Here is an 11,936-nt window from a genome sequence, read left to right on the forward strand (position 1 = left end):
ACTATGTCAACAGACCCTTCAAAGTAAGATCACTGTTATGAGTCTGTTTTTTCTGACCTCTGTACTTTTTCATTTTTCCGCTCAGATTGAAAAACTCATTAGAAAAAAATGAGAAGAAAAATAAGCGTCACAATCTCATCATTGATATACTCAAGAGCACAATGTTATGATATATATCATTTCAAACCTATTTAATTTGTATGTTTTGAACATTTTCATCTAAAATTCTCTGTCCTCCAACAGGGCGACGACTTCCAGGAGATGGAGGAGGCCGCCCGCAAGATGGAGTCGCACTTCTCTCAGTTCTTCGACCACGTGATCGTCAACGACGGGCTGCAGGACTCCTGCGCCCAGCTGCTGACCGCGGCGAGGAAGGCTCAGGACGAGCCGCAGTGGGTCCCTGCCAGCTGGATACGGCCCACCACCGACTCCTGAGGGAGGACGGAGGGGAAGAGGAGGGGCGAAGAGAGACGCGACCCTCTCCCCGACCCCCCTCGCCCTTTTTTTTGTTTTTAATTATTATGGCAGCAAATTTTGGCAAACCGAAAGTCTGGAATATCATCTGGAAAAGCTTAACATTGAAATCAATTTGTATTTCTGTCCAACACTGCATTTTCAAAGGGGAGTAGGGCATGAAAAAAAAAATCTGAATATTTTGATCTGGGTGTTTCTGACGTTTCTGACTGGTTCTTAAGTCGTCGTCAAATCCCCAAAGACGAGATGAAGCTGGACTCGTGCCCCAAGAAATCCCTGAAGCTCTGTCAGTTTAATCAGCTTTTTGTTTGTCTTTTAAAAGTAGGAAGACAACTGTATGTAGAAAAGTGTAATAACACTACGATCTGTGAATTATTACAGTGACAGAGTGCTTGTAAAAAGGTCGATTTGTACTTTGCATGTAGCTTTTCAATTTCTTGCCCTGCTCCCCTCTGTTGTAACACAGATCTGCAAAATAGACTTGAGGTTTGTCCAACTGATGTTTACACAGTAGAAATCCAAATGTAGTTTTTTTTTTTATCTTGTAGGATGGATACTTTACAATAATCTGACAGGATGATCCAGGGGAGCTGACTTCCTGTGTAGATCCTGTGTGGTGGAGCCACAGTGCAGGATGAAGTTCTCCACATGTCACGTCTATCATTTCTGTGTGTTTTTCTATAGCTTAGTGTTTGTCACTGCACGCCAAAAAATTTAACCAAGGTTTACAAAAAGCTAAATTAACCAAATGCTGTGTTTGGCAAACTTGCAAAAATAACACTTTAGTGACCTTAAACCATGTTTTTCATAGTAAAATGCTTCCAAAGTGCATGCAAAGCAATGGAATTTTAAAACTTGTACCTGTTTGTGACGATAATAAAGCAACTCTCATAGTAATTTATCTCTGCGTTCACTTATTTTGTCTTTTTTTTGGGTCCCGAGCACTGACAGGCACTGACAGACAGTGAGGCCCTATTGAAATTGTAATGATTATTATTTTTCAGGCAAATGAATTGACTTATTGAGGGCTTGAACATGCTCAAATTCTTACCAAAATTTGCAGAAAATTAGAAAGAGGGGAAAGTGTACTTGTCATTTATTTCCTGTTCAACATTAATGCACAATATCGTACACTATGTAAATTTAAAAAAAATTAAAATCTAAATTAAATGAAATTAATCAGAGAAAACCATTGTATTTTCTACTTTACTACATCAATTTGACAGCCTTAAGTAAAGTTACTTTTATATTTTTGAATTTTAGATACTGGATGATTTAACATGCTTTAAAAACCTATTGTTAGAGAATAACCCAGTAGTTTCCAGACTTGGCTTCTGACGCATTTCAAGAATCATAGTGGGGGACACATTTCATTTTGCTTGAAATTTGTTTGTAACTATTCAGGATTTAAATTATTTTATTTGTAATTTTTTCACCTGTTCACCTCCCTTGAAGTGGAACTTTTATTGTGAAGACACGGGAAAGGAGTGTTGTGTGCGTCCCCTGAATGCGTCCGGGTGGCAACTCGCCCTTTGCAGAATGTAAATAAAGCGAACAACGGGAGAAGACGCTGTTTATTTACTTTCAAACTGATGTCGTATTTGGTTAATACGAAGAAAGTGGAGTTCATTCAACCGGATGACCTTTGAAAGCTTCATCTCTGAGAACATCTGGAGAGAAAGACAGAAAACTCGAAGGTAGCTTACACGTTTGTTTTCCTAAATAACGGTATGAGTGGCTTTTAAGGATTAGCATGATCTGAGCTAGCGGGTTTGAGTTGTTTGTGAAGCTAACAGTTGTGTTCTAACTCTGTGTGTTTTTACACATTCGACATTTAAGTTACGTGTAAATCTCAAATAATCTGTGTTTCTACTACAGAAGATGCGGCCCAGGGAGCTTCCGCCTCTTCCACAGGTTAGTCAGAGAAGTATCCGGGTTTTAAACCCCAAACCTTTTTCATCACAGGTATTTATAGGATCACTGTACTGTGCAATCGTCATTAATGTTATTTATTATACTCGTTTGAAGATGCACAGTCCTCAAAAGGAACATTTACATCGAAGTTGTTCAATTATTACTTTTACTATTGATGCAAGAGGAAAAATATCACATTCATTACAACAAAACAAAACAAGAATTCGTCTACTCGCCCCAGAAGTCCTCAGGCGGTGGAGCAAATAAAGTTCAATGTGATGTAATGATTCAAAAAGAGAATGAATCGTCATTTCAACACGAAAACTGAGCTGCAGAGAGATTTTATAGAGAAATAAAAGTGCTCCACATTCAAATAGTTTTTTTTTATAGTGTATTAATTAATTTAATTATTTATCACTAGAATATAAATTTCAGCCGCTTTAATTTTCTTATATGTGAGGATTTTCTGCTTTTCTCTGTTTTGATATCTGAGTCAAAACCATAGACTGTATATATAAAGGTAAAAACAAAAAACTGTTACTCCTTGATTGTTACCAAACAAACTTAGAATAAATAACCTTAGCTTTGTTGTCGCAGAGATTAGAAAACAGATTCCAGAGACACGCACTTCCTCAAAAATAAACACACTGCTTCAAGAGATTGAAAAAAAGAAAGAAAAGGTTTTGACCTCTTACCCCGAGTAATCCTCCGTCGTGGCAGATGTATGAACACAGATTTAGCCGAGGATTTAACAGCCAGGATGGTCCTTGTGGCTTCAGTCCGCTCTTACTCGATTCTCGGGTGAAATGGCCAGAAAGACAATGGTAAGATCTCTATTTCTGATGTCTTATCCTTAACATTTTAGACCTCTATTAAACTCCAAACTAGATCAGGTGTTAATTTGTTAATGTGTTTACGCTTCGTTTGATGGATCCGAGCATTTCACTAATCCAATTTCACCACCTGCAGTGTTTGATTTTTGGTTTCTCAGCCGTCTCGCTAGTGGTAGACGAGTAGATTTTGTGTGATATGAATGTTAATAAAGCACATATTGTATTTCTACAACATCCCTGCTGGTTTGCATTGATATTTGGCTGTGAAACAGAAATTAAACTTCATTCTACGTGAATAAAACCATGAAGAAGTCTAAGAATGAATCTGAAAGCTTCTTAAAGTTACAGAGGTATGAATTTAAATAAGGCTGAGTCATGGATACAAAAAAGTTAAAGTCAGCGGTGGCAAATCAGATTATTTTTATATAATATTATTTGGCAAGAACCTTTAACAACAACATAAAGAAGAGAACTGACTTGTGTGTTTGTCTTTTGTCTCTTAAGAGAGGACAGCGGTCGCTCCCCCCGATGACGAGGTACGTGAACGTGTTCATTTCTGGCTGTGACCAGATAATCATCACTTTGTTTTCACATACCGTTTTTGTACTGACCCATGTTGTTGTTGTCTCTTTCTTTGTTGTGTGAAACGTGAAGTCAAGACACAGCTGGTGAGTCAGAATCTGTAGAACATATGTTAATATGATAATTATAATAGCAAAAAATATTGAATATCTTGTATGTGCATCTTGTTGAGTCTATGTATATTCTATTAACATTCTTATTTTATTTTATATATATATCATGTATCCCTCTTTAGTTTTGTACTGAAGCTTTTCTAATTTGGATTCACTTTTTTTGTTCTCACGCAGTGGAAGTGGCAGCGCCGAGACAAAAGAAGAAGAGGGTGAGGAAGGAGACGAATGGAGTTGATGATGCGGACGGTAAGAAACACAAAGGGTCTCCCGCTGTGTCCCACAAACTGTGAAATGCTGCTTTGTGTTCAAGTAAACATGAGAAAATGTACTGCAAGGGGAGAAATTGTTGGACCCATCAACACAACTTAACCTTTCAGAGTGAAATGTCAATACTCACGCACCGCTTCATCTCTCAGATCAGGGGCTGGAGATGGGAGGCCTGGACAGTAGGAGGACATCTGAGGTGGGAGAGCAACTTTCCCTGGAACCCACAAATGGAGCGCCTCCCCCGAGGAGGAGGAAGAAAAAGAAAACAGCTGCTATAGGTAAAAATCTGACTGCGTGTACAGACGGCACACGTAGGCTTTTACAACATGTCAAGAAAACAATTAAACTGCAGAAACTGTGGCAGATCGGTGCCTTGTTAAGGAGGGACTACAGTATGACCAGCTCAGTTTGGATAGAGGAGTATATTCACATATATTCACGCCTGTGCCATAGTTTCAGATGTTGAAGACGACCAGGCCGATCTGGTGAACGGAGATACAGCTGATCAGTACACGGACGGAGAAGAGGTGGTGAAAAAGAGCAAAAGGAAAAAGTAGGTTTTCAAAGCAGGACATTTATTTCTGCAAGGACTTAATATATAACGGTTATTTTCCATATCAGTTCATCTTTTCTCAGTTAATCAAGGACTCGATTCGTTCACTTCTTCAGATGTCAAAATCAGTGAAACCTTATTTTTTACAATCATCCCTGATGAAGCAGAGCAAAGTGTCTGCAAATAATGCATATTATGAGTTGAGTTGTGTTATATTTGTAATAATTGTTAAAAAAAGAACAAGATTTAATGAAGCAACAACCTGATTATGAATTATGTTGTAATGGATATAACCCTTATTGTTGTCGTTTTAGGAAGTCAAAAGTGGTTGAGTCGCAGCTTCCCGATGAGTTGGACGTAGAAGAAGATGATATCATCACAGACACCCTCCCTCCTATCTCCCAGCATTCTCTGTTCTCGGCCCCACAGGGTCAGAGCCAGACGGTCGGGAAGGTGTTTGTCGAGAAGAACAGTGAGTAACAAAAGAAGAAGAAGAAGTGATTGAGGCTGTTAAATGGTGAAATACTGACTTAAACCTTGTGTGTGTTCACGTGCAGAGCGTTTCCAGGCGTCGGAGCGCTCCGACTGGAGGAAGACCAGCGTCCAGACGGATAACATGACGGACTTCCAGCACATTCAGCCGCTCTGGACGACCAGAGACGTTTCTATCAGAGTGCACAAAAGCTACAGGTGAAGGAAACATGTCTCTGTAAGAAAAACAACACAAAGGAATGCGTGGTCCTTTCCCCCTTTTCTAAAATACCATCTCTTCTGCATCTGCTGTAGGAGGTTCGGCCTGTACTGTCACGGCTTCCTGGCGGGCTGCGCCATGTGGAATGTAGTGGTGGTGTACATGTTGGCTGGGCAGCACCTCACCGCTCTGTCCAACCTGCTGGAGCAGTACCACAGCCTGGCATACCCCTGCCAGTCTCTGCTCTACATGCTGCTGGCCATCAACACTGTGGCTGCCTTCGACAGGTGAGGATCAACACTCCCTCTCATGCATGCACTGAACTCTGGGCCTTTTTGGGAACTTTTCCTGTCAGCCCCCTTGTAAAAATGTTCAAGTGGAAATGGGATCAAGTTCTCCCGGGGTGGCTGTTGCTCTGACCAATATTAAGTAAAAAATATCTGATTGCAGTGTTAATATTTGTTTATTTAAAATCTTTTCAAAGGTGCAGGTTTTTATCTCAGAGTATGAAACAGAAAGCTTGTGTCAGTAACGTAAAACCTGCTCTGCCTCACAGAGTCAATCTGGCCAAAGGCTCCATGGCTCTGCGAGAGTTCATCACCCTGGACCCCGTCGCTCTCGCCTCATTCTGTGAGTCCACACTGTGTTTGTCCTCCAGCGATTCCTCATCAAGTTCTTTTTTTACCTGAAGTAGCTGGTGTGTGTTTGGTTTCAGTTTTATTTCTCCCTCCTGTCTAGTGGATTTCTCGGCGCTGGTCCTGTGCTTGAGCCAGCAGATGACCAGTGATCGAATCAACCTGTACCCGTCCTTCAACACAACGTTATGGTGAGATCAGTGGAACCGTGCTATGCTAGGTTTTTACCTTTCAACACAAAACCTGCATATGAAACCTGAGGCTCTCCCTTTCTCTCCTCCAGGCCACCAGGGTCCGAGCACGATATCCTCCAACCATGGGTGACCATCAACCTGGTGGTGGCGCTGTTTGTCGGCCTGGCCTGGATCTTAATAGCGTCCCAACCTGAGACGGACTACACTGAGGGTGAGAGAGAAGAATCCGCGTTTGTGTTTGGGTATCTGCTTTAAAGGAAGATCCCTGTTTGATTTAACTGTGTTGTCCTTCAGGTTATCTCATGGCCATGGAGCTGGAGGCGACCAAACCAGAGGACAAATCAGAAATGATCGCCTGAGGAACACGTGTATCCGCTGCGACACTACAGCTTTGCACATATATTTTTGCACTGTGTTTTGGCATTAAACTTGTGTTGTATTGTGTTTTTTAAATGTCAATATGTTGTTGTTGTTGCTTTTTTTAAATACAGGGTTTTACCCTACGAATTCAACAATGTGTTTTATTGTCTTTTTGCTGGAATTCCCACGGTGTGACCAAAAACTCAGTCATAATAGTTGTTTTCGCTTAATTGGGTTACACAACTTTTGAGTTACAAAGAACTTCACAAGAGGATAAAACAATACAAATTAGAATTTAAAAAAAAAAGATTACAGTGAATTAAATGATAATAAATTAATGAAATCGTAAAATAAAGTAAATACATGGTAAACACAAATATGGAAAATGCACACATGCACAAAAACGTGTGAGCGTTGCTATAGTTTCAGTATCGATTTCACCCTTTTCGATTACTTTTCCCTGTCCGGACCGTGTAGTCGAACCCGGACAGTGTGTTGACGTGGTGACGCTAACAGAGTTTACGTGGAAAACAACCAGATGTTCACGAGTCAAAGTCACTGAAACTGTTCTGCTGAACCTGAGCAGTCATGCTGGACTTCGCCATCTTCGCCGTCACGTTCGTCATCGTGTTAGTCGGCGCGGTTCTCTACTTGTACCCGGTACGTCTCTGCAAGTGTCAAGTTAGCTTCTCAGCTAGTCCTTATCTAGCCAGTCTCCGCCTTAAAATGAGGAATTTAACACTGCATCTCTCCCTGGAGAGCGGGAGCATCCCTTTCAAGCCAATTCAAGATCCACACACTGACAATGTGAACTGTTTATAAGTTCGGCTCTAGTGTGATACACCAAACAGAAAACTGCTTCAAGAAAATACAACTTCACCAAGTCAAAGTGGGCGGAACCCAGTGTTGATCCACTCGCCAAAACGAGCTAGAAAAGTAAAAAATATAGAAATCGAACTCTCTAAAGTTCGACACTTACACGCCGATTTTATCTTAAATCTCTAGTTAATGATCAAAGTAGTAAATGTGGTGCCTTAGCATGTGTTGAAGCCAACACACCTTAAATTAGCATTTTTTCAAATGGGATTCCCTATAATTGAATGGATGTTAGCTGGATTTGTTTATTGGCGAAGCAAAATGTGTGTGTTAGCCCCTATGAAGACAGTGCACTTATGTATACGTGCTCATTTAAATCGTATTAACAATGAATTACTTGTAATTACTGTAACAGCTCAAATCCATGTGTGACTTTATTTACAGTCATCCAGAAAAGCCTCTGGCATCCCAGGTCTTAACCCTACAGATGAAAAGTAAGTATATATTTGTATTTATGTCTTTGTATCTTATAGAAACTTCAATTTAGTCAAAGGAAATGAATGTCTGGTGGCATCACACATATATATTTATCAAATGTTTATAACCATCTGTTGACATGAGATTCACATCCATTGTTTTCTGCCTCATCAGGGATGGCAACCTGCAGGACATCGTGAACCGAGGCAGTCTGCACGAGTTCCTCATGAGTCTGCATCAGGAGCACGGGTCTGTGGCGTCGTTCTGGTTCGGTGGTCGGCCGGTGGTCAGCCTGGGCTCCGTGAACCAGCTGCAGCAGCACATCAACCCCAACCACACCAGTAAGTCCACCAGCAGGAAGGAAATTAAACCACAGTCGTCGCTTTGTAAACAAAAATAACCTCAACACTTTCTTTTTGCTCCTCTCAGCCGACTCCTTTGAGACGATGCTGAAGTCGTTGCTGGGTTACCAGTCAGGGATGGGAGGTTGGGCCACTGAGGCCATGATGAGGAAAAAGGTGTATGAGAGCGCCATCAACAACACACTGGAGAACAACTTTCCTCTCGTGCTCCAGGTTTGTGCTGCTGATGCATTGCATGGTTTAGAAGTATGGAAAAGTTTTCAAAACATACCGTCTGGGATCGTCTTTTGTCTCCCAGCTGGTGGAGGAGCTGGTTGAAAAGTGGAAGTCGTTCCCAGTGGACCAGCACACCCCACTGTGCGCCCACCTGCTGGGCCTGGCCATGAAGACGGTCACGCAGCTGGCTCTGGGCGACCGCTTCAAAGATGACGCGGAGGTCATCTCCTTCCGCAAGAACCATGACGCGGTGAGGCAGATTGCTTTAAACATCTTGAGTCATCAAATATCACCTGTGCTTGTCAAAATTTGCACGGTGATTTTCTTGCATGTTTTAAAAGGTACTTCTTATACTGTATTTAAACTGGAAAGAACAGGTAACCTCATCTATATATAGTTACATAACTAAATTAGAGGCACCAACATCACAGTAGGTAGCAATTCCTTGTATTTTTATATTTTCACTTCCGTGACTTTTTTTGCAGGGTGTAATTCAGGAAGTTCTGTTGAATTACATTTATTAATTTAATATATTTGCGTCTTCTAACTCACTTCGACGCCACCAGATCTGGTCAGTAATCGGAAAAGGCTATTTGGACGGCTCCCTGGAGAAGAGCACCAGCAGAAAAGGACACTATGAGAAAGGTGAGTGAGGTTATTGAAGTATGTGCGGGAACACTTAAGTGCTGCCTGTCTTGATCTTTCAGTCTAGCAGGTCCCATTTTTTGTCTTGGTCTTGGGTTTTTACCATTTTGTGCCCTCACACCTGCTGTGTGTTGAAATGTGGGATTCTGCCCTCGTTCTTGTTGCCTTAGAGATACAGGGATTTGCAGAGGCTCAGCTATGATCTGTGTGTAAAGCTGTTCCTCAGACAGATATAAATAGAGTGGCAGAACAGACATACCCAACCCATTCAGGGCTATCACCTTAATCAGTGAACCGCCACTGTTCTTGGGGACCCTTATTGATTTTCTGCCAAGGGCAGTTGCTTCAGACACTTGGCATCTGGCTGGTGTTAATCTTGGATGCCGTCTGAGGGACTGGAAGCAAACACACAGACTTTTTAACCATTTAACCATTAATGACAATGATGTTTTTAAAATATAATTTCTTCAGCTCTGTCAGAGATGGAGTCTGTGCTGCTGTCAGTGGCAAAGGAGAGAAAAACCCAGAGGAAGCAGACTGCGTTTGTTGACGCTCTCCTTCAGTCCAGCCTCACAGAGCGACAGGTGAATACTGATGAAGTCTCCAACTCTGGTTTCAAACCTGAGCGATAATTGAAAAATCTTCTCAGTTAACACGTAGGTCTGAAAATATACTGAAATTCATCTGGTTGTTTTTTTCAGATCATGGAGGACTGCATGGTTTTCACTTTGGCTGGAAGCGTCATCACTGCCAACTGTAAGTGACAACTGGGAAGACAACCGGAGATGAAATCTCGAAATCATACATATTTTATGATGGATCTCCTCTGAGTCACTGTTAAATGTTGATGATTTTTGCAGTGTGTATCTGGGCACTTCACTTCTTGTCCACCTCAGAGGAAGTCCAGGACAAGTTGTACCAGGAGCTGACAGAAGTTTTTGGTTCGGCTCCAGTTTCTCTGGACAAGATCCCTCAGCTTAGGTAGGATCTTTAAACCTGGCCGCTAGATGTCTGACATTGGTCAAATTTTAGTGAAACAAAGGTCGATGAACTCATTATTTCTGTCCCTAACCAGATATTGCCAGCAAGTCCTAAATGAGACAGTGAGGACAGCCAAGCTGACCCCCGTCGCGGCTCGGCTTCAGGAAGTGGAGGGGAAGGTTGATCAACACGTAATCCCCAAAGAGGTATCTGGTTTCCATCTGTGTGGGGCTCTTTGTCCGTCGATTTCTTCCCAGCTGTTTGTAACAGTATCACAGACAATCAGTGAATTTAGTATTAGGTTTGTTGTCGAGATGCCTTGAGAAAGGAACTAATAATCAGACAGGGGATAAGGAAACAGCTAAGAGCTTGTGGAATTATTAAATCATGAAGTATACTGTTTTGTTTGTAATATTTGCATAAATGTGCTCAGTTTTTGTAGTTAAACTTTGGGAAGACAAGAAATATTAATATTATAGTGGAAAACTTCATAATAACTGTATTAACTATTCTTAGAAGATCATGTTTTGATTTTGTCATCTTTCAGACTTTGGTGATTATGCTTTGGGAGTAGTCCTGCAAGATTCCGACACATGGAGCACCCCCTACAGGTTTGCTTCATATTGACGAATATTGATGTTTTAAAGGATGTAACAGCTCCATCTTTTCAGGCAGGAATATTTATATTTCCAGTCTCTGATTTGTTGATGACTCCGAAATCTTTCAGGTTCGATCCAGATCGCTTTGAGGAGGATTCAGTCAGGAAGAGCTTCTCTTTGCTCGGCTTCTCGGGGAATCAGACGTGCCCAGAGCTCAGGTACAGAACCACATTAAAACGAAGAGATTTCATTAGTCAGACTTGGAAGAAATTAAAGAAATTACTTTAAATGATCGGGTCCAACTCTGTGGTTGAATACTTCAGGGGACGCTTTCCAAAGTGTATTGTGTTTATTGTGTCTCTGACAGATTCGCCTACACTGTGGCCACCGTCCTGCTCAGCACGATGGCGCGACAGCTGAAGCTTCAGAAGCTGAAGGGACAAGTCATGGAGGTCAGATCTGAGCTGGTGTCCACGCCTAAAGACGAGACCTGGGTCACCGTCAGCAGGAGGAGATAGAACTCGTCTTTAAACATTGCCGGTGGGCAGAAGAGCTGAAGAGTCCAATTATTATTTTACGTGACAGTAATTAACACTAAAGTTAGCATCAATCTTGTGGGACTTTTCTTAATTTGGGGGATTTTTTGCACTCCAGTTGCACCACCACTGTTTTCCTGGTTGTATTCTTTTTCCAGCCAGAGCCTGAAGCACATTATTACCTTCTCTCCCCACAGATCAATTCTGCACTTGTTGAAAGACTGTTAAAATATCAGTATTTTAAATATTCTAAAATACACTTTATGCTGCCAGATGTTTGTTTTTTATAAATCCAAGAACAACTGCCTTGAATCAGAGGGATGTGTTTGTCTATTATCGTGAGCCACATTGTCTTTAGACATTTCACTTCTTATTTTGTAAAGACTTCTGACATAAAGTAAAATACGTATGAAAATGTTGTGATATAATGTATTGCATATCGCTGCTTTTCTTAGTGTTACTTAAATAATTCAGTTTGCTGGTGTCACATAGTTTTTTTCATTATTACATAAATATGTTTTATACCATGACTTTAGAAAACAGACAGTAACAAACCCACAATTTCTTAAAGGTGTAATCAAGTTATACCACAAAACCAGAATTTTGTTATTTACTATAAGACACAAAATGCATCAAATCTTACATTTGAAAAAGCAGGAATTGCTTTAATAGGGACAGTAACTGTATA

The 11,936-nt window shown here is 41.1% G+C and overlaps 3 protein-coding genes across 4 annotated transcripts in view; all 3 read left to right on the forward strand.

The window, feature by feature from the left end:
- LOC133933245 (MAGUK p55 subfamily member 4-like) overlaps positions 1–1,371 on the forward strand; it is a 9,694-nt gene extending 8,323 nt beyond the window's left edge. Inside the window, exons 21-22 of the mRNA XM_062380209.1 lie at positions 1–23; positions 244–1,371. The exon at positions 1–23 is cut by the window's left edge and continues 112 nt beyond it. Of these exons, the coding sequence (XP_062236193.1) occupies positions 1–23; positions 244–435 (215 nt within the window). The 3' untranslated portion in view covers positions 436–1,371. The remainder of the gene's footprint in view (positions 24–243) is intronic.
- Positions 1,372–1,988: 617 nt separating this feature from the next.
- On the forward strand, positions 1,989–6,771 carry LOC133933825 (transmembrane protein 237B-like). Of its 2 annotated transcripts, none has more exons than XM_062381059.1 (14): positions 1,989–2,171; positions 2,353–2,388; positions 3,726–3,757; positions 3,876–3,889; positions 4,091–4,162; positions 4,333–4,461; positions 4,637–4,736; positions 5,051–5,208; positions 5,294–5,426; positions 5,523–5,714; positions 5,984–6,057; positions 6,166–6,253; positions 6,346–6,467; positions 6,551–6,771. In XM_062381059.1, the coding sequence occupies exons 2-14, from the start codon at positions 2,356–2,358 to the stop codon at positions 6,613–6,615; spliced, it is 1,212 nt and encodes a 403-aa protein (XP_062237043.1). In that variant the 5' UTR covers positions 1,989–2,171; positions 2,353–2,355; the 3' UTR covers positions 6,616–6,771. The 2 variants fall into 2 exon arrangements, with proteins under 2 accessions (XP_062237043.1, XP_062237045.1); XM_062381061.1 differs by having other exon boundaries at positions 2,356–2,388.
- A 299-nt stretch (positions 6,772–7,070) lies between these two features.
- On the forward strand, positions 7,071–11,732 carry LOC133933812 (cytochrome P450 20A1). The gene is made up of 13 exons (XM_062381043.1): positions 7,071–7,276; positions 7,877–7,926; positions 8,084–8,250; positions 8,339–8,484; positions 8,570–8,737; positions 9,054–9,132; positions 9,604–9,716; positions 9,834–9,888; positions 9,993–10,113; positions 10,208–10,326; positions 10,661–10,724; positions 10,841–10,930; positions 11,080–11,732. Exons 1-13 carry the CDS (start codon positions 7,205–7,207, stop codon positions 11,228–11,230), a joined length of 1,395 nt encoding a protein of 464 aa, XP_062237027.1. The 5' UTR covers positions 7,071–7,204; the 3' UTR covers positions 11,231–11,732.
- The last annotated feature ends 204 nt before the right edge of the window (positions 11,733–11,936 follow it).

This window comes from Platichthys flesus, chromosome 22 (assembly GCF_949316205.1).
Source record: "Platichthys flesus chromosome 22, fPlaFle2.1, whole genome shotgun sequence".
NCBI lineage: Eukaryota > Metazoa > Chordata > Actinopteri > Pleuronectiformes > Pleuronectidae > Platichthys > Platichthys flesus.